Genomic DNA, 23826 nt, shown 5'->3' on the forward strand with positions numbered 1-23826 from the left:
CTGAGGTGGGGTCCTCATTGTCCACATCTCTTACATAATGTGACCAGCTACTTTAGTATTAAACACTTTTTTCCCCTTTTTCCCTTGTATTGTCATACCTATTATGTACCACTTGGGCATTTATTAATTAGATGGCCTAGATAAGGGTTGGGACATTATGCAATACTGTATGCACCTTGTTGTCTTTGTATCTGTGTATACCATTACCTTTATTTGCTGGCCTGACTATTTATGTATTGGTACTGTATTATACATGGATTGGTGGGACCCCATATTTGCACCTTCATTTGCTTTTAGTTATTGGGTTGTTTTTAACATATTGTTTGTGGATAGCTTAATAAAGATTTCATGCATTTATGCTTTGTTTCTTTGTTCAGGGGAACTATTGGTGTTCTTTCATAGTCAGTATCCCTCTGAACTCTTTATCTATATACATGGCTGTTATAGAGGGCCATTTTAAATTGTAGGTGTGAAGACTGACTAGAGACTGCGTTTAATAAGTTTAGAAAAAGATGTTCCCCAAAGTATTTCACTTGGTTGAACACATTGGGGAAAATTTATTAAACATGGTGTAAATAGAAACTGGCTCAGTTGCCCCTAGCAACCAATCAGATTCCACCTTTCATTTTCCAAAGAGTCTATGAGGAATGAAAAGTGGAATCTTATTTGTTGCTAGGGGCAACTGAGCCAGTTTCACGTTACACCATGTTTGATAAATCTACCCCATGATGTTGTTCTACATACTTATGCTCAGTTTGGAATGGACCCTATGAGGTCTTTGCTACTACTATCTATCCATCTATCTTTATTTAAAAACTCAAGTTTCCCATGAAACCATTGCAACACAATGTCACAGCATGGTATGAAAACACGCAGAAGGCTTCACTCACATAACAATCGGTGGGTGTTCACACATAGACAAACAAGGCATTCATATCTCAGTGTATGTTATTAAAAATGGTAAAAATCTTGATATTTGTAATATTTTGCATTTGAAATCCAATTTGGATTCAGCCCTACACCTCCTGTGCTAGGTGCAGAGTGCCTAGTTCATGGAGTATAAGGAGTTAAGTGGCGATGCAACATATCGTTCTGTACTTGCATGGGTACTGATGCATAGCCAATCAACCCTCACTGCCAAAATGGCAGAAGACTCTGCTCTACATAGAATCTACATGGCTGGACCACAGACATGAATAGGGAGCGATAAGTATATTCCTATGAAGATCAGCAGCCAGGCATACAGCATATCGGATTAGATCAAGTCAGAATTTTATGTAAAGTATGTAATAAATTCAATTAATCTCCAATTAATTCACCAAACACTTACACTATACATCTCAGGATATGCTAAATTTAGCGATAAACTGAGAAAGGACACATCTGTATGTTCTGTATGGCCACCCTAGAAGCAGCCATGTCTGAACCATGTACTCCTTGTAAACAGTAAATAATACATTATGTTTTTACCCTAGAGGAATGCCGGCATATCTAAAACATCTTCGCTTGACTTGAATATTCAAGCACTGGTATCATACACCTATTCTTTATCAAAGTCCTGATTTAAATAACATTTAAATTCCTAAGGATCGTGCTGAAAAGAAGCCAAATACTTACAATAAGCATAGTTACAGCAATGATAGTTTTAAGACCAATTATACAGGGCCGCAATGATCCAAAACATTTTGCAGATGTAGATACGTTCATTAAGCTGAATAATTTATGGACTTAATGGGAGAAAAGCAGAAGGAAGAGAACATGAAGACATCTGAATGAAATGATCACTCTTCTTTAAAATTTTAAATACCTCATAAAGTACATTTTCCCCATATTTAAGTGTTCTATATAGATGTGGATTTCTAGAATATTTCCTCACGAGAAAAGTTATAATGTACATTCATGTACATTTGGAATGGGCGCTAATAGTTCACAAATGCAGTGGATGAAACCCAATTCATCACTCTGCTTCTGCCTAGCAGCAAAATGTTAACTCTTATATTGCACAAGTAATTTCGGATTGGGGGACAATACCTAAGACAAGAGGTCCTTAGGTATATTATTAATGGGGTACTTGCCATAAGGAAATAGTATGCGGCTGCTGCTACTGTACAGATCACAGCAGAGACCAATTTGTTTTAGGAGTCAGACCTTTTCCTTTTGTCACCCAAACTGAAGGGCCGAGGACCCTGAAAACACAGAAGGGGGGTAAGGGGAACAATGCTTTGGCCATGCTTTCCAGGATGGAAGGAAAAGGGGGTTGTGTGCATTTTATATTAGACGTAGTACCTACTGGTCCTTGTTATTAAACCTCTGAGGGCAACTGAAGTCTAAGATAGACATTTTTCTCAAATTATTACTAATTTAATGTAACAAATGAAATATGTAAATGTTGCATGCCCCAAAGTACTACAGGTTACTTACAAATGCACTAAGACTTCCATTTAAATAGAGGAATTTAGGTGGAAAACTACAAATGGATCACAAATACAGTAAAATAACATAGGGATACGACCCATTGTAAATTGATTGCTCTCTTGGCTTTGCCTTGGCAATCTCTCCTGATTCTCTTTTCATTCTGTGCCATGAATCTCTTGCACGTTCACATTTCTATATCATTAAACTGTCCAGAACCATTTCACAGGTGACACCAGGTACAGTACATGCGTTCGCTGGGAAATGCTTATACCTGCTGTTTACTGACACATATAGTAAATAAATTTCTCTTCATGGGAAATTGCATTGTACTAATGTGAAGCAGCCTTGCACTTACTCATTGTTAGGAAAACTGACAGCCATGTACTTTCACCTGAAAAAATCTACTATTTTTATATCACCCCAGGGCCAAATCACCAATACATTTGATCTCTAAAATAAATGTCACTGAGGCTGTAGAAAACTAATGGCTACTGTCTCTCATTCAAACAAAGGCAGCTCAGAATTCTGTATGACCTTTTATATCTGTAGACAGGGCTGCCACATCTTATGCCCAGAAAAGCAAACGCTTGGACTGTGAACTCAAAATATAGACTCATTTTAATGGAGGAAAGATGGTTTCTGTTAGCTTTAAAATAAAAAGTTTGCAAACATTATTTTATGGTACCTATTGATATATATGGTGAATTACGTCTTTTCCAAATTTTCTAATAACAAGATCTGTACAGTGAAACAACGTATTGAAGATCTCCCAGAGGAGCAACAGGTCACTGTGCTGGACACTTGGCAATAGGCAAGCTCAATACAAAGTGAACCTGTCATCATTGTGACTCACTGCACACATCTCAAGCAATTTACCAGGCAGTGACCCTATATTTTGCTGGGACGTTGTCATGTAGTCTGAAATTCTACTGATCTAATTTGGTTAGTAGAGGTGAAGAAATATAGAAAAAAGGACACATTCTAGCTAGGTTCAGATAAATCTACCAATTTCTGCTTATTACGTTCTCCTAAGGATTTACAAATAAGAGCTGGTGCCTAAACATTTTGCAGAAAAAGAAAACCTGGATTGATGTTCTTGAAACAAATGGTTTTTTAGGGTATGTTCGAAGACAGTAATTATGTTAGTCTTTTGGTCATTTTTTTCAACCAAAACCAGGAGTGGATTAAAAACACAGAAACTGTGCAAATCTTTCCATTACAATTTTGCACCGTCAGTTCCACTACTGATTTTGGTTAAAAAAAAAGACTGACCAAAAGGCTGATAGAAATACTATGTGTGAACATAGCCCAACAGGGTAATCATGGGCTAAATCAGTTCATACTGTACCTTGTTAGTTCAGACATCAAGTTGATGAAGTGGCTTGTTAAAAATTTTGCATTTCACACAAATATTTGACTAATCCTTTCATCTTATTTATCTTTTTCTATGTCATAATGACACGACACTTTAAGAATAAAGGCTTAGAATGCACATGCATATTACAGTCCTATTCATTTTCTCTTTTTGCAGTAAACAAGCTAAAGCTAAACCAAAATCTTGCTGGGATGCCTGTTTGCTTTGGCTACCATCTTGGCTATCCCAACTGACAGATCCCACCAAAGCCATCCTCTGCCTTGTCAAAAACAGGTACAACTGGAGACTCCATTTAAAGGGGTTGTCCATCACTAGAAAAACATGGCCGCTTTCTTTCAAAATTATTTTAAATATTTTTAATACCAAAATACACGCAAAAACCCATCTATGTTTTTCACCATGGAGAACAACCCCTTGAAGTTATGGTAAAATGTAACATATAAAACAACTACTATGGCTGCATGAGGCCTTTTATACTGCTGTTGTAAAGCTTTGACGTTTTTGCCATTTGGCATGCCTTGCTAGGGACGCAGTCCTTCCTCCTCCCTTCTAAATCTCTGAATGATAGTGGCTATTAAGAGGGCTCTGTATTATTAACTAATAAGGATATAACAGACTGGATTAAGAGTCATAGAGCCCGTCTCTTCTACATGCCAAGGATCATTATATTGGTTTAAGCCTCAATTTTCATTGCCAATACATCATAATTTTAAAGCAGCAATTATGTGCCTACCATTACTGAGCATTTTACCTATGCAGAATATACATTATCTCACAGGATTATATATATATATATATATATATATATATATTGTATAGTAAAAGAAGTCGACTGTATCTTTGCCTCTCTGTCAATTGTTTGTATTTTATTCTCACTATATATATCTGTATTTGTCCTTACATGTCTGCTATAATTAAAGGGGACATTTACTTATCCAAAGGCAATTTAGAAAATATTCCACTCTAATTTTTCAGGCCAGGAAACAAAGGAAACAGCTTATTGCCCTAGGTGTTCTTTTCAACAAAGGGAATCTCACCTTTTAAGTTATCGCACAAAGTTACCAAGGATCACTTAAGGGAATGCTACTGGGAGGTACTTCGTAGAATAAAAAAAGGAAAATAATCAGGGCACTGTTGTCATCATTTCAGTTTAAACGTTTACCTATTTTTCTAGGTTCTGCCGCTCTCTGGTGAGTCAGAACCTGGAGGATTGGGGTTTGTGTTATATACAGATGTGTTACATTGAGAAAGTCTTAGAAAGTGTTTTTAAAGCAGTGATAACGTACTGGAAAAGCAGAAGCTACATTTATTTAAAGGGGTTGTGCGGCGGTAAAGAATTATTCACAGAATAACACACATTACAAAGTTATACAACTTTGGGCTACATTCACACTACGTAAGTTTCCGGCCGTAGCGCGTTCCGTGAATAAGCGGCCGGAAACTTACGTAGTTTGCATACAATGGAAAGTATACGATCTACGGGCGCACAGTTCACACTACGTACGAACTTACGCCCGGATCGTATGCGGCGCCGTAAACAATGAACCAGACCATTGTTTCCGGACGGAAATGCTGTAACTTACGCCCGTAGCGTAACATAGCGTCCCGTACGTAGTGGTGATTTCTTCATTTTGCCAGCTTTTTGTTCCGATCCAAAAGGTTCTGTGGGGTGTCCGGGGCTAGGCGAAGATTTCCAAGTAAAAGACCGCTGTCAGATCGCTACGAAGAGCCCTCGGGAAGCGTAAGTACGCTACGGGCGTAAGTTAGCGGTCCGTACGTATCCGTCCGCAACTTGCGTAAAGTCCCGGCCGGAGTTTCATACGTATATGTCCGGCCGCGAAAAATATGCGGCCGGACATATACGTAGTGTGAACCTAGCCTTGTAATGTATGTTATGTCTGTGAATGGCCCCCTTCCCCGTGTCCCACCACCCCCACCTGTGTACCCGGAAGTGTTGGTGCATTATACATTACCTGATCTGTGTCGTGCATGTCTTCCATCTTGTGCCAAACGTCATCTTCGGCCGGCCGAATCGCTGCCGCCGTCCCCCCTCTGCCGCGTCATAACTGTGCTCAGCCGCGATTGGCTGAGCACAGTTATGCTCAGCCAATCGCGACTGAGCATCGGATGACGCTGCAGAGGGCGGCCGGCATTCGGGACAGTCGGAGCTGATCGCTGTCCGTCCAAAGAAGACGTCACTGACTGAAGATCGGAGACGGGGGTCGGCACGTGACAGGTAATGTATAGCGCACCACATTTCCGGGTACACGGGTGGGGGTGGTGGGACACGGGGAAGGGGGCCATTCACAGACATAACATACATTACAAAGTTGTATAACTTTGTAATGTGTGTTATTCTGTGAATAATTCTTTACCGCCGCACTACCCCTTTAATCTCCCAAAACAGTGTTAATAATTTGGTAACAGAAAATAATGTGTCACTAAAAAGCTTCTGACAGATACCAGTTGTTCTCAGTCTCATTTAGAATCTTAGAATAAACATTTTCACTTTATTTTTTTTTAAGGCAGACATACAGTACAAGTTCACCCAGGGTAAATGTACACACGTCTACCAGAATACAGAATTAACAGCTACATTTACATGTGGACGTTTTCTGTTAGTTTATAGCACTGTAGGGAATCTATATTCCAATATGATAGCCATGGTGACTATAGCAGGGGACTATAGCAGGGTATCTGGCATCAACTCTGAGCAATGGTTATGTAAAAATGGTAAAAATTAGATTTATTCAGGTAATTTTCTATGAGCGGCCAGAGTATTATGGAAATGGTTAGAATTACATTAAAGAAATCTGCCTCTCAATTTCCATTAACCCTTTGAGGACCAGGCCCAAAATGACCCAGTGGACCGCGCAAATTTTGATCATTGCGCTTTCGTTTTTCCCTCCTCCCCTTCTAAGAGCTCCAGCACTTTCAGTTTTCTATCTACAGGCCATGTAAGTGCTTGTTTTTTACAGGAATAGTTGTACTTTGTAATGGCGTCTTTCATTTTACCATAACATTCATGATGGAATTCCAAATATATTATTTATGAAGATATAAATAGGTGAAATCTTAAAAAAGAATGCAATATGGTAACGTTTGGGGGGTTCCTGTGTCTACGTAATACACTATACAGTAAAAGCGACATGATACCATTACTCTATAAGTCAGTCTGAACCCAACCACATGCAGGTTACACAGATTCTCTAATGGTATATATATTTTTTTTATTAAATCCTTTTTTTTTTGGCAATTAGTTAATAATATAATGACCCTATTGTGACGCTTATAACGGTTTTATTTTTTCCCCTATGGGGCTGTATAGGGCGTCATTTTTTCCGCCATGATCTCTAGTTTTTATTAATACCATATTTGTGAAGATCAAACGTTTTGATCACTTTTTATGATTTTTTTTATATATATATAATGTAACATAAAATCGGTAATCCGCGCACTTTTTTCCCTCTTTTCGTCAACGCCGTTCACCGTTCTCAATGACACTTGTTGTACTTTAATAGATCGGACAATTACGCAGGCTAAAGTATATTATATGTTTATTTATTTATTTATTTTTATATGTTTTATTTATATAATGGGAAAGGGGGGTGATTTCAACTTTTATTGGGGGAGGGGCTTTGGGGTAGTGTAATAGTGTTTTTAACTTTTTTTTTTACACATTTGAAGTCCCTTTGAGGGACTTTTACATTCAATACTTTGATTTCTACACTGACCATTGCTATGCCATAGGCATAGCATTGATCTGTGTTATCGGCGATCTGCTCATTGAGCCTGCCTATGCAGGCTCAGTGTAGCAGATCGCCGATCGGACCGCACGGAGAAAAATGAGAAACCTCCAGCGGTCCGTTTTAATGATCGGTCCCGATCGGTAAGTGACAGGGGACTCCCCCTGTCACTTACACTTAAACGCCGCGGTCGCGGCGTTTAAGGGGTTAATGACACGCGGCAGCGCGATCGCTGCAGCGTGTCATTACCGGTGAGGTCCCGGCTGCTGATTGCAGCCGGCACCCACCTGCTGTAAATCGCGCTCCGCTCCGGAGTGCGCTTCATAGCCGGAGAAACACCCAGGACGTAGAGTTACGTCCAGGGTTGTCTGGTGACAGACTTCCATGACATAACTCTACGTCCTGGGTCGTCTAGGGGTTAAAAATCAACAGTCATTATTACAGGTCTCAAAGAGTTTTCCATCTAGCCATGTATTAACAATCAGTTTTTCAGTACAGTGGTTTGCATATTGTGGTTAATTCTACCATCATCTATCCATTATCATTAGATTAATGATTTTACAAATCATTGGTATGGCACCATTAGGCTATGTTCACACAACGTAAAAAATAGAGAAAAAGCGGCCGATTTTCATATTAAAAATATCGGCCATTTTTGCCGCGATTTAACTGACTGCAATGACAATGCATTGAAGTCAATGGGAAGATGAACATCCAATGCACACAGTGTATTGAATGACACACGTTTTAGACGCGGACGTCAAAATAATGATGATGATCATTATTTTCGGACGTCTTTTGCAAACAGTGGACGTTTTTATTAGTAGTTTGCACACAGTTTTTCTTTTTCCACCGTTCTTTCTCCGTCTTTACTATTAAATTCAATGAACTTTTCAATTAAGCCGCACCCAAAGTTCAATTAGTGAAACTAAAATAATGTACAAACACCAGTCATTGCAATAAGGGGAGGCTACGCTGCTAAATGACATCCGTTATTTTAGCCTCAAAATAATGGCCGTCATTTTAAACAGAGCTGAAAAAACGTTGTATGAACATAGCCTTAGACAGCATTAGATATTGGACCTTTCAAACACGCAGGAAGTGTGACCACCCTTCAAGTAAATATTTGTTACAACAGTAAAGAAAAATGCACTCCATACACAAGCAGTTTTCAAAGGACACTGCTGAAAACCAAGGATTCTCAAATAATACAAAAGGAAGCTGCTCAAAGATATAGTGAAACCTGCAAGACTCAGCAGAGAGAATGCTTTTGATATTGACACTAAGCTTTTATTATGACAAAAGCTTTGTTAAACGAGAACTTTTTTTTGTTAATAGAAAGAGCGATACAGAGTGGTGTTTGGCATATTCTCTCATAGAAATACAAATCTGCAGAGGCCAAAGTGACACCATTTTTCCAACAAAGACACACGTTTTCAAGAACCAATGCTTTGTTACCGAAAAAGTGAGTTTGGAATTGCTATGGATGAATTCTCAACTTCAGCTTAACTCTATACTAAAGTGAACCAATACCATATTATAACATAGAGGCCTTGCCTACGCATTACAATACAGAGATGTGGTGTCATTCAGACGCTTGCAATATTTTGTTTTTCTGTCTCATTAGAATGGAACTGTGTCACTGCCAACCAGTCACATTTGCAAGAATAAATAACACAGGACGAAAACTGGGGTTATTTCACCAATAAACTAAAACTGTTCAACTGTTATTTTTCCTCATAAATATGGATGTTCTTTGGTGAATTTGCATATTTTTAAAACAACAAAGCAGTGTAAGGAGCTGCCAGACTACATGGTGGAGCCTTCTTTTCCCTGACATCTGCCACTACAGGCCTGATCATAGTAGAGACTTGTGTAAGATCAATGGGATTAGACAACATTTATCTACTATGCATGGTCAGCAAAAGCATTGTAAAAAAGGGTTTGACATTGGACCTATTCACGGTTCCTTTGATAATTGGTTCTCTTGAGTAAAGCATGTCATAAAGTCCATGTCTATTCTCATTACTTTTGTTTCACAGTGCTTACAATACCCAATGATTGTTGGTAATCATGGTTAAACGTTCACAATTTTACATGAATGAACCCAATAGGATAAAGGGCTCCATAACACACTGTTTATTTGTGGCTTTAAGTGCTTGTAAAAAAGCCAGGAATTGCAATAATTTTTTTATATTTTTTGTTAACATAACATGTATTTTTCCTAACATTTTTCAAGTTTTATAGAGAAATAATTTCATACCCAGAGCATGCTGTGAATGAAAACATGCCACTGACCACAAAAATACAACAAAACAACCCAAATCAAAATGCTTTGTATGTAGATGTGTTCAATATTTCATTATAGAATTTAAAGTAACATCTGACCATAGTAAATAAAAATATAATAAAATAAAATAATAATGCCACAAAAATAATGTATGAAATTTCACCATTAAAGGGGTTTTCCAAGCAATATACAGGATATCTACAGGATAGCTCATCAGTCACTGATCAGCAGGTTGCCGACACCTGGCACACTCACTGATAAGCTGTTTGGCATGTGAACTACACCATGAATTTTTCTCACTTCACAGTGGTAGTGACCTGTAACTGCAGCTCAGCTGTTTATTTGAAGCTTTTGGCCCTATTCACTGTGTAGTGAGGGTACTGAAAAGTTGACTGGTGCCAATACCGGTTGTTGGCTGGAAAATCCCTTTAATAACTATCAACCCACTGAAAAGTGAGGTCTAGCCAATTAGTTACAGCTAAATTCCATCAAATGGTTATGACCGATAAAATTCACTTGAAATAGTTTAAAGCTCAGTTCTAATCTAGTATGAACTCATGGTATACAATTTATAGATCGAACTATTGAAATAAAAAGTGACAAAATCCTTAAAATTAAAGAGTTACTGTTTTTTCACACTGTGTGATATATTGTAAGTTTTGTTTAAAGTTGGGTTAAAATTAAAAGCAGCAACTACCATTAAAGCCGAGTTATGGCCGTATAACAAGATTAATATGATCGTCCTTTATAAAAAGATATTACATATTACCTATGCATATTATATAATAATATAATAATTAGTAATCAGTGGGTTCTGTGAAAAGCTGGATCCAGTTCAGGGAAACTGGGAGAAGTTTCCCAGGATGCGATCCAGCTTTTCTCAGCACCCAGGGAGGAGCGGCACAGAGCGGCAGTCGATTAAAAGGAAACAGGCCGATGAGCGGATTGCAGAGATAACAAAGGGAAGCGCTTCACTTTGTTATCATTGTAAATTGGCTAATCTCTAATAATAATATTATTATATACTATTAAAAAACTGTATATGCTACAGAAAACTTAATGGCATCCAAAGGGTGTATAAAAATATAAAAATAAACACTTTAAAAAAAATTACCAATTTTCAATACCAGCTATGTTTTTACCTACACTGGGGTCTTTTGGACACAAGTTGGATAAAATTGATAAACAATTTGGCACTGGCTCAGTCTCCTGAGGGCAGCAAGCCACAGTTATTATCGGTGGCATTGAAATAGGACTGAAGAAAACACTGCTGTGTTGTTTCCACAAAAGGCAGTAAAAATATATACTGTATAGCAAGATCCAAAGGATACAAATATAAGTAAAAATTCACTAATAGTGTAGATTAAAGTCCACATAAACAGTGAGGCTTTTTATCTGAACTGCAATGTGTTATATACACTGTCCAAAGGAAAAAGTAGCACAACATAACCACACACAGGTAGGCTGTAGATAGCATGCACTACAGATGCGTTTATTTGGACATGCAGACATGCAAAATTATATTATCATATAATGCACATTGTGGCATTATTCATATCTATTAAACCATGTACGCGACCCAGCACAAACAAAAACTAGAGGTATAGGGAGGGCTAAACTTGCCACAAGGCAACTGAGGGCCTGTACCTAGCGGTTAAGTGAGTAAAAAAAGGATAAATACTTTTCATATAGCTGCTGCCACCATGCTGTGGTATAGAGGAATAACCAATCTCCCCACCCCCCTTTGGTTGAATCCACAAGTGACAATTACTTTGACATTAGGGATGGTCCGAACTGAGTTCGGTTCGGGTTCGTACGAACCCAAACTATCGGCAATGATTCCCACTGTCTACCCTCTCCGTGGAGAGGGTGGATACAGCGGGAGGACCGCCTGGAAAACTGGGATACAGCCATAGCCATAGGCTTATCCCAGTTTTTCAGGCGGTCCTCCCGCTGTATCCTCCCGCTGCATGGAGCGGGCAGACAACGGGAATCTGATGCCGAGCGTTCGGGTTCATACGAATCTGAACTTTGGCAGTTTCGAACCATCCCTATTTGACATTTACTTGAAAATTTGCAGCTGAAGTACTGTATGCTCCTTATGTTGTGGATTTGTATTTGGTTTCATCACTATCTGTGTATTTTGGTGAGATACACGACAAAATCTACATTTTGCAGATCTGCATGATAACATTCTGATGCATGTGGAATGAGCCTAATAGGGTGTATTCAGTCCAAGTGCCTATGAGTATAGGCCATTGCAACCGGTTGCAACTCAGTTTTCATTTTACTAGCACGAGTTTCGTACATATTTGGCCTGTACAAGTATATATAAATGGGACCCATGGTATTTGCAGCCAGGCCACCACATAGAGTATCATCACCACATTAGATTCATCAAAAGGATGAGGAATGAAAAAAAGGCAAAATGAAATGGTAACAAGAACAATGAATACATGAAAAAATAGGAATCCTTCAAACCCCCTCCCCTCAATACTGTTTAATGATAAAATAGATGGAATTGGCGACACAAATGTTTTCTTTGAACATCCTGGAAGAATGTTCTATGTGACAGACAGAAAACACGTCTCACCCGGGCTTGTTAGCGCTCCCAATGCGCTAGTCGTTGTGGAGAGAGGATTTGCATTGGTGGTGGTTGCAGAGGTTTGGGCTGCGGCTGCTGCAGCTGCTAAAGTAGCCAAATTCTGTAATTGCAAAGCATTCATGCCTGTGTAGGAAACAAAAGAAACCTTCAGGGACAATGTAAAAAAAGAATTCTCCGCTTTGTGAGTAGGCTTCCTGCTTTGCTCATTGTGATGGAATTTGAAAATTGTCAGACCTAATGAAAATGGTAGTGTCACAGAGTTAATGGAATTCTAACTATCAGTCCATTTCAATAACACAGGATACATAACCATGTCTTCAGATCCTATTTAACTACAAAATGTGCCAAAGGTAAATAAAAAAAAATTATATTCACAAAAAGTATGAAATGGACCACAGGCATTTTCATTTTAGTCGGTGCTATTGAATTTAAAAGGGGATCTAGACAGTGTCATAAATATAGCTTTTATAACCAAACACTATATGTGCTCCCCCACTGCAGTAATGGATGTAATGGAGATGTGATCATTGTGCAGAAATCGCCAGGACCAAAGCTATAGTATCCTCTCATGTTAGGTCTTAGTTGCTTTTTAATGGTCACAATTACACAGCATGCTGTTTTATGTGATCCTTTAAAAAAACGTCATTCTGACGGACAGATTAGTCACTAGGACGTGTTGGGATATGTGAAAAGAAAATAAATCTCACCATAATAGGTGTACCATATATGTCATAGATCCCATAAAACAGGAGCTATGCAACTGGGAAAAAAGCCTTAGGCCACAATGCACCATTTACTCATGTCAGAGGTAGGGAATCTAGGCTCTCCAGCTGTTGCAAAGCTATAACTCCCATCATGCTTGGACAGCTAAATCTAAAGCTTTGAATGTCCAGGCATGATGGAAGTTGTAGTTTTGCAACAGCTGGAGAGCCAAGGTTCCCTATCCCTCACTTATGTCTACAATGTAAAATATGTAAATGGGAAAACTCCTATAGAACGTTAAACCATGCAATGTTCAGAGACTGAATATACAGTATGTTGTGTTTTCTGCTTCACCTTTGTTGCTGAATTATTATATCTATAATATGGCACATGAAAGGTAGAAGAATCTACAATAAAATAAACAAAACTGGGGAACTTTTTAGGTTGCTGCTTAGCAATCACCAGCATGTAGCATCACTTTTTTAGGCCATGTTCACACTTTGTATAACACCGGCAGTTCTGTGACCTACTCGGGTCACAGAACGGCCGGTGTCACTGAAGATCATCCCGGCTGGTACTGCAGTACCAGCCAGATGAACTTCATTTCTGCTGAATTTGGATGCGGGCGCACCAGTGCGCACCCGCATTTGAATTCACCGCTGCACACAATGGAGCATGCAGAAAGAGCATATACTGGAGCATATACTATGTGTATGCGCGCCAGCTGGCATTCCATTCATTCAAATGCAACATATGTTTTGCATACATGACGGCCGTTGTTGCAAATTGCAACAATGGCCGTGATTTATGTAAAACAAACGTTGTGTGAACATGGCCTTACATTGGATTCACCTATAAGATATGCACATTTGCACTCACTTTGGCTTGTACCAGCTTACACTGGTTTTAGGGCAGACCTTACTAATGAAGATGCCCTAGCCATGGATATAGTTTTCATCCTACAGTATTAGTATTAGTATTATTTTACAAAATTGAATTACATTTAGAATTTCATGTTTCCCAGGCACAATAATAATGTGTGATGAATGCCCTGCCTTATGTGTGAACTGGTAAAAAAAAGGCCATTTTTTGGCAAAGATGGGTGGTAAATAATGGTAATGGATTACAGACGTTATTCTATACCACCGATGTCAAGCTTGTAGCCCTCCAGTTGTTGCAAGGCTACAACTCCCATCATACCTAGACACTCAAAGCTTTAGCTGTCCAGGCATGATGGGTAGTTTTGCAACAGTTGTAGGAGTGCAATTTGGCACGCCAGTTCTAGAATTTGTTTGCACTCTTGGAGAATTCCCCATTGACTTCAATAGAGGCCAATATTACATTGAAAATTTGGTCGAATTTTTACCTCAAAATGAAGGCTGTGTTTTAGTATAATTTTACTGTGTGTGAAAATAGCCTTACCCTGAACCAGGAGGTATACAGTAACTCATAGTTCAATACGTCCCTTTAGAAAAAAGCCTATAGGGCATTCCCCTGGGCTGCAAAAGTCCAGCAATCTTTAGACCCATCTCTCCTAACAAAGCTATACCTACATGTAAAAACCCAGATCAAGGCCCTATTGACACATTTATACTTTTCCAAAAGCAAAAGTACTTTTCCAGCATAAAACTTTCTCTTAAATCGATGTTCACTCAGTAAAGTAAGCAATATGTGTGTAAAATAGATATAAAATGCATCCATATTTGTATTTTAATCATGTGCTACATTAAAGTCTATGGAAAAACAGCCGTACACACACACACACACACACACACACACACAAACACATGCTTTTCCTAAATGTGTGCAGACTAACATTTCACCATACTTATACCATACTTATACCAGACTATAAAGTAGCACGTTATTAGACCAAAAATACAGATGAGTTGTATACCAATTTTACTGTCGTATTTTGCTTTTATTCGATTATGTGTGACCATAGCTTAAAACTGAAAGAGTTACATGCGTACACACTCATCAATCAATAAATGTTGTATGTGTAATAATGGAACTATAATACAATAGGTGATATATTATGTAATAATATAACATAGTGTATGATGCAGATATAACACATGAGTTACATATTTTATAGTTTTACTTTTTCGCCTTGATATCTGCATATTTGGATTTTCGGGAATATATTTTTCCTCTTTAACAGTGTTACACATTTTCTGAGCTACAACCAATTTCAAGCTAATGTTTTATCTTGTGAGAAATGCATATATTTTACAATGGTTTAAACAATGAGATTTATTAATTTAAAGATTTATTTATTTTCTTTAGGGTTGGCAAGTTAAAACTTTAACATTCACCTTAGGTATTTTTTGTCTTATTGTTCATAACCATTATCATAAATCTGCATATCAATAAGCAGGAACAGATGTCAGTTGTTATGAGCGCTTGCCAATCAGGCCTGTTAAAAAGTGACAGATGGGTGGTTATAAAAACATTCTCACAAGGCCTATTAGCACATTCAGAGAAAAAAATGCTGCTGTCTGTACACTCACAGATGCCGCTCTGTGAAAATAAGGACCTATTTACAAGTGCGATATGTGCATGCTACATATTACAGGCTGAATTTATGGGCTTATTTTTAGGCCCCCAATATGGATCCATTTTATAGGTGAATTTTATGCATGGCAGGTTCCAATGGATCCATATTAATTATATTTTTAGTTCATATTAGTCTGTGGTTTAAATTTAAAAATGCATGTTTCATTTCTTCAAATATTACATGTGCATACTTTTTCATTTTTTAACATCAGTACAGTATATTAGCAACATTACAAAAACTTACAGCCAAAAAACTACAGAAGAAAGATCTTTTCCTCAGAAGATCTATTACAGGGATAGGGATGAGCAAATTTACAGTAGGAACAAAGCAAAGCACATCGCTAGACTTGGAGGTTAGCTTGTCAGCTGGTTTCCTTTTAACTCAGTGGCGCTCCTCCCCGGGTGCCTGGAAAAGCTGGATCCAGTCCTGGGAAACTAGGAGAAGCTTCCCAAGACTGGGTCCAGCTTTTCCAGGCACCCAGAGCGGCACAGAGTTCAAAGCAGTGCTTCGCTAGTATTGTAAGTTCACTCATCCCTAATTACAAATTTTCTTATATTCACTATTGATTTCTGCACAGCTGTTTGAAATGACAATTACACTTTAAGCCATGTTCACACAACCTATGTGTTATATAAATCACAGCCGTTGTTGCAAAGGGGGCTCCAGCCACACGCTTCATTGTGTGCAGCAGTGAATTCAGCAGAAATGAAGATCATCAGGCCGGAACTGCAGTACCGGCCAGGATGATCTTCAGTAACACCGGCCGGTGTTATACTTAGTGTGAACATGGTCTCAAATTTAAAGGGGTATTTGAGGGAGATAAAATTGTAGGTAAATAAACAAGTAGGACATTGTTCACATCACACAGTCACTATTCTGTAATAATACTGGTTGGTAATCAGTATAGCTTATGCTCCATATTATTTTATGCATGAGTCTCTGTACTAAGAATTATTTTTGCTTGTCATGTTTATTGCACATCACAGAGAAAAGCATGTTAATGTAATAATGTATAATAATCTGGTGTTTGTCAATTTCTCTAGGAGATTGTTCGGCATGATTTACAGCAAGCAAGACTTTATTAAGAATAGACTGCTCCTGCATGTTAGATTTTATGGCATACAAAGTGTTGTAAATAGAAGTGATTATTCTTGTACAAATTATCAGCAGATTTTCTATATGCTGATCCTCATCTTATTAATGGCAATAGTAGATTTCATTTGCAATAATTACCAATAGTATTCATAATTATTATGTTTCACTAAAATGCTACAATGTGACATTCTGTAAACAAACAAGTGATGAATTCAAGTATATTGCTTTGTAGGGATTCTTACATTAAAGGGGTATTTTGGGAAGCTAAAAATTATAGGTAGATAAGTCCCATGCTCAAAGTTGTTTTATTGTGTTGTACCAGATAGCACTATTTTCTAATGTTTTACAGTGATTTGTACTGTTCTTAGTCTTGCAACTGAAATGTACCAGTACGGTTAAGAGCAGTGAAAGGGTTAACACATGGACACAAGAGATGAATAAACTTACAGTAAAGCCAATTCGACAGATTATTGTTTCATGTAATAAAGAACGTGATCAGCTCAAGAAACCATTGGCTGATCGTTGTCTTTTATATGTTTAAAATTTGCCACATTGTTACATGTAATAGCAATGCTGGGTTGGTGGCTGAAGAACGTGTTAAGTAAGATAATAACGTTTATGCCTACCTCTCCATGCATGCCGATGTCCTTCTAGCTTCTCCTGACTCACCGCCCATGCTGTTGGCACAGACATTGTTAACGATGTCCATGCAGCCCTTGCTTTACGATCATCGAGCCGCCTAATAGGCTCGGTAAGTGAGCACTGATCTAGCAGATCCGTAGCAGCTTACTTTAAATATTGAGCCATGTGATATGAGCTTACATTAGCTGTATCCATTTTCTTTAGCCACCGGGATTCAGATATTTAGTGTTCACATTTGTGTGAAACTGAAGTTACTATACATTCACCCATCTCAAATTTATAGACTGCTAGTTATTTTCCAGAGGGAAGCAAGGGGCTTGCTCTAGTCCAGCATCACTGTGACAGCCTACAAAGTGTGAGACACCCCAGTGGAAGTCCTGGAGACATAGCATCCAATGAGTCATTTACTGTCATCATAGTGGGGACTATAAGCCATTCCACAGGCTTCCTTCCTGTTGTTCTACCTGTGCTCTCTACAGGCTTTTGAAAGTTGACATACAGGAAGAAACAACATTATTACAACTTCTGGGGGGAGGGTGTGTTTAATATGTGGCCCAGGCTGGATTAAAAACAATTACCCAGCTCACTCTCCAAGCAGTTCCATTTGCCCAAACACTCACTCTGTGGCACACTCCTCTTTACTAGTTTTACTGATGTTCCTTGTAGACAGAAAATGCCCACCCAATTACTGATCTCCTTTCTATCAATTCTCATCAGTGGCTGATCAGTCACCTCCTGCCCACATGGAACTTCACAGGAACAACTACAGAAGAGGACTGTGGCAGAGATTAGATCAGGGAAACTGGCAGTGGCAGGGGAGCAGAACAGGTAAGTATGCCACTTTTAACATATTAAAAGACAACTGTCTAGCCAAGCGATTTAAGAAGATTAGGTCCAGCACAGAGAAAATTTTGTGATAATTTAGACAAAATAGAAATAATTTACTATGCCATACAATCTACCCTGCAGTCTATTATTAAAAAAGTTTTGTTCACTGTAAAACATGTTGAACAATCTCCAAGAATATGACAAGCAATAGAATATGATGCATTAACACATTAACATGCTTTTCCCAGTGATGTGCAGTAAACATGACAAGTAAGAATAATTTTTTTGTACAGAGACCCAATACAGAACATAATATAAGGCATAAGATACTGAATAATTGCACACCATTGTTATAATAGAACAGAATAAGTGACTGTGTAAAATAAACAATGTCCTGCTTTATTATTAATAATTATTAATGCTCAAAACCTTTAAATATGTTATAGGGGTATACCAGTTATTTGTTTTTGTTTAATCACGTTATTTTAAAGAATTTACATTGTGTGGCAACAATAATGGGGGGCATGGCCCTTCTATTGCCAATAATGGCTGTGTTGGAAGCTGAGGAGCTGTACAAACCCTGTCTGTCCTAGCACACTTACATCTCACTAGTGTTGCTGGATGCAGTATTAGCAATACTGAGCTTTCCATAATGTATATTATAATGCAAATTAGCATAGAAAAATACATTAGACGTGGGGAAGCAGCCTGTATCACAAGCGCTGCACAGTGTGGTAGAGTGCGCAGAGATAAGTGTCATTTTTTACTCGCCCAGATACGGCTGCTGCACAGGCTGCTTCCCCAAGCCTAATGTCTATTCTAATGCTTACATGCGTTAGAACTAAAGATCAGCGAACCGGGTTCGGGGTTCGAGTCAATCCGAACCCGAACGTTCGGCATTTGATTAGCGGGGGCTGCAGAACTTGGATAATGCTCTAAGGTTGTCTGGAAAACATGGATACAGCCAATGACTATATCCATGTTTTCCACATAGCCTTAGGGCAGCAGCCACTGCTAATCAAATGCCGAAAGTTCGGGTTCGGATCGACTCGAGCATGCTCGAGGTTCGCTCATCTCTAGTTAGAACAAACATTGTGGAAGATCTGTATTCTTAACGCAGCATGTAGCAGTGCTAGTGATATGTAAATGTGTTTGAGCAGGGCTTCTGGAGCCCTGCAGTTTCTTACATGCCCCTACTGCTGTTACTTCATGTAAAAATGTAAGAAATAGAATTCTGAGGATATTGGGAGGAAAATGGGAGGCAATGAGAGAAAGAGTAGTAGATGCTTGGAACAAACTTCCAGCAGATGTGGTAGGCAAATCTACAGTAACAGAATGTAAATATGCCTAGGATAAACATATATCTATCCTAAGATAATAAATAAGGGAAATACTAAAAGGGCTAACTAGATGAACCAGGTGGTCTTTTTCTGCTGGCAGTCTTCTATGTCTAGTAAGTTCAATAAATGCAGGTTTAAGGGCAAGTCTTTAATATTTCACATAAATTATATCTAAACCAAAAAATATTGAAAAACCCTTAGGAAAACCAAATTAGGCCCTATTTATAAAATCTAGTTTTGTCAAAATAGAAGGAATTGCTAAAAGCAAATAGTTTGCAGCTTCCACTTCTGTATAACAGCAATAGGGATGAGCGAATTCACATTAGGAACAAAATGAGGTACTTCATTAGGATCAGCTGGCAGCTTGTCAGGTTGCTGGCTTTGAAGTCCATGCTGCTCAGTGACGCTCCTTCTCCCAGGACTGGATCCAGCTTTTCCCGACACCCGGAGAAGCACGGACTTCAAAGTCTGCAACCTGACAAATTGCCAGCTTATGTTGCACTTCACCTCGTTCCTACTGTAAATTTGCTCATAATTAAACAGCATAATTTTGTTATTTATAGTAAACATGTATATGTAATATGTTACCAGCAATGCCTGCATTTAGAAACCAACAGAACTAGTAATAAGATGACTTATGTGGACAACCCAGGTTAGGGGTAAAACGCCTAGGGCCGTCCTGAGGTATACTGTAACACTTGCCTGTTTATACTGTAAAAATAGATAAATGACAGAATATCATAGTTATAAAAATATCTAAAGAAAATATTAGGAATTTACAATAAATAAACCCTCATGTAAGAGTACTTCAAACTGGTATCTAAGGGAATAAAAACGTATTGCTTTAAACAATCAGTATCTTCCTCTGACACTTGCTGAAGAGACTGGTCTCGAAACACGTTGTGCAAATGGCAAAATTCTTTTAGTAAATTTTATGACATTTTACATCGCTACTACCTCTTGGACCTGCACCTGTTGTACCCACCTTGGAGTGGAGGAAGACACTAATTGTCTTGGGGATTCGTCGGGAGTGGCTGTGGTTCATTCACATGCTATCAGTAAGAGTTTTGCCTTAGACCAGCACAACCTACTCAGGTGAGTTCTATATGCTTTCTTTCACCACTTCTGCCCCGTCTGAATTACGCTATGGAGCGCTGTCTTATATTTTGTTTATTGTTTTAAATGACAGTCTTCCCAAAAACAAAACCAGAAAAAGTGCAGAATTGGGAGTTAAAAAAGATGTAGTCTATGCATCTATTAAGCACCCTTATTATACTCAATCTAACCTGAATCCTTTTTGATGACTCTCAGCAGCACAACAGCTCACATCTTCAACACAGATTTCTTTGATTAAAAATCCAATTAAAACAATTTTGATGTTTAAATTGCATAAAAATGTCATGATAAATGATTTTATGAGATGTTGTTTTATACAGTCCTCTCCCTGAATGATTTGACGTAGAGTATACCATAGTGACAGGAGTTATGTATTGCCCTTGTTAACCTATGTTCACCTCCAAGTAAGACTTTATATAAGCTACTTGCTTTTATTATCAAAGTCTCCCAGCTGTAAACCTGAAGCAAACAGCACAACAGGTTTTAAATAAAACATCAGGGAAGCACCGCACAAAACCATATTCTATATGTGGAGTAAAGCAGATGTTTTTTCTGCTGTTAACAACTGTTGACAGCAGTGGGAATTGTGGCCAGGTCAACTAGTTGAATAGCGACCAGTATGTGTTCACTTTATAGAATTCATTAGAATTTTTTTTTATACATATATAAAGCCCGGGCAATTTTCTCTTGCCTCAATGGTATTTAGTTTACACAATGTTACAATGCTTTACACAGCTCCAGGGACTATTATTAAGAAACGGGTAAAGAATTTTTATTTACAGAATTCTAATACCATATAATTGATGCCTTGGGCACAGGCCCTCTCATTCATGTTCAGCACTCTTAAATTGTAAGGCCAAGAGGATAGAAAGGAGACCCATGATAAATGGTTGCATAGTATAAGTGAATGGACTGCTAAACATGCCAAGATGTTGCCGCCGAGAGCTAACACAGACATCAGTATGAGTAAGTAGTCCTCCAGGTCCCCACACCACTGTATATAACATGCTGATCATTACATCCAACAGTGCTATCTGTTTCATTCCAGCACAGCTACATCCTTGCGTTTCATTACTTTAACTGGGTAATGACTCAGAGGAAGTGGTCTGTCCTTGTGAGCTACATGATACTTAATTATGATTGCGCAAATTGTGGTAAAAACACATCATTTTATAAACAGGTTTTTGGAAAAATTCAGCAAATGTGGTAATAATGCAACTTAGAAATATAGGCTGAAAGGCTCTAAATTGTCATAAAACACCTCAATTGCGTTTATAGGTCAAATCACTTTCACCTAATAGCAAAGTTTCTCAAAAAAATGCAATTTAACGCTATGTTCCCACAATGTCTTTTTTTTTAGGCAAAATAACGACCGTTGTTTGATAACGATGACTGTCATTGTAAAATAATGGCTGGTATTTTAAAAACAACTGCAGTTATTTTGCATAAAAAACATTGTGGGAACATAGCCTTAATAAGAAAATACATTAAAATGATAGACATGGGCTATGTTCCCACTTTGGGAACATATCAGACAAACGCTGCCATCTTGTTAAATAGATGGCCAGTAATAATGATCATTATTAGCAACCATCTTTCCTGATATGTTCCAGAAGTGGGAAGATTGCCATAGAGTGAGCTCGAATCAGGTCAACGGTGTGAACTCCAGCACTAGCAGTCTAATTACCCTAAAGCAATGAGACCCCATGCCCCCTCGCTAAAAGGCCAGAGACTGTAGGCAGCATGAAAATCATTTACCTGTAGGATTGGCTGAAAACCCATGACTGACACATCAGCTAAAACAGGTAAGCACGAAGTATACACAAGAACCTCTACATTATACTCTAATTATCACCTATACTACACTATAGAAGCAATACATATATAATCTGTGAGCTATATGCTTGCTGCTTTCTCACACCTTGTCCTGTGTATCTGTTCTTGGTTTCCAAACATGGCAATTTGCACTCTACATGTTCTCTCATGTTCTCTTTTTTAATTCTCTAGCTTTTATGGCTTCTGTTACTGAAATATATTTATTTGATTGTTTCCATGTTTTTTTTTTACTGATTAGAAAAGTCACAGACCACAAAATTTGGCTAGTAAAAGTAACAAACCAACCTGTCGGAACAGATGCTAACTGAAGCCAACTGCTGGAGGGGGCAGTATAAGATCCATTTATCTTATGTAAAAGAGACAGATTAGAAACATTTGGTATAAAATATATTATAGTCTTCTTCTACTATACTTCTGTATACACCTAGTTTTAGGTCTATTTTTTCTCAGGTAGAATCCAATAGGAAAAAGATACTGTGGCAAGCGCCATCAGTAGACATAACATACCATGGAGAAATTCTATATCTGTGATATACTGTACACAATGGACAACCAAACAGCAGTATACACAGTACCACAAGGCCTAATTCTGGTATATACTAGAATTACAAGGCCTGCTGCTGATCCCCCACCATTGCTGTTCATTCCCATTGCTCAGTGCTTCCTGTTCTTTACGCAGACACTCAGTTCCCCAATCACTGGCTAAGGCAAGTTAACGCTGTGGCTAGTAATTGGCTGAGTATTTCATATTTGTCAGGAAATAAAACAAGAAGCTCATAGCAACTGGGACAACACAGGTAGAACAGCATTGGCAGAAAATTTTTTTTGTACCCCCCCCCACCCCCACCCCTTTACATATTAAAAGATATACTTAGACAACCTCTTTTATGTACAAATATAATACGTGTAACTTGCATGACTTCTAGAAAAAGTTAGTGGCATTTATGGGGTACTTTTAAATGTATTATTTAAGCCACATAAAATATTGTCCAACATGCCTTCTGTATTCTTGGGCCTCATGGCCTGACTTTACTCATATATTAGATAAAAAGTAAATATGAAAAAAATAAGAAAGGGAAAAAAATCAACAGCCAGCAGGTGTTAAGATGAGAAAATAATTCAGTGATCTTTACATCTCCAGGCCAATTTATATTGTCAGACAGCAGGTTTAGATTACTCAAAGATGCCAGTTCAATAATGAGTTGCTGTACCAACTGATCACAGAATATCTGTGGGGAGAGACTTGTACCAGTAAAAATATTGAAAGTCTTATTGG

At 38.2% G+C, this 23826-nt stretch overlaps 1 protein-coding gene across 14 annotated transcripts in view; it reads right to left on the reverse strand.

Moving 5' to 3' along the window:
* Window positions 1-23826, reverse strand: part of CELF2 (CUGBP Elav-like family member 2) — a 374581-nt gene that overhangs the window by 22813 nt on the left and 327942 nt on the right. For 9 of the 14 annotated variants that reach the window (XM_069978742.1, XM_069978747.1, XM_069978743.1 and 6 more), the window contains one exon: window positions 12420-12554. The exons of the other annotated variants lie outside the window; for them this stretch is intronic. In XM_069978742.1, coding sequence (XP_069834843.1) covers window positions 12420-12554 — 135 coding nt within the window. The remainder of the gene's footprint in view (window positions 1-12419; window positions 12555-23826) is intronic. 14 annotated transcript variants of the gene reach the window in all.

This window comes from Dendropsophus ebraccatus, chromosome 1 (assembly GCF_027789765.1).
Source record: "Dendropsophus ebraccatus isolate aDenEbr1 chromosome 1, aDenEbr1.pat, whole genome shotgun sequence".
NCBI lineage: Eukaryota > Metazoa > Chordata > Amphibia > Anura > Hylidae > Dendropsophus > Dendropsophus ebraccatus.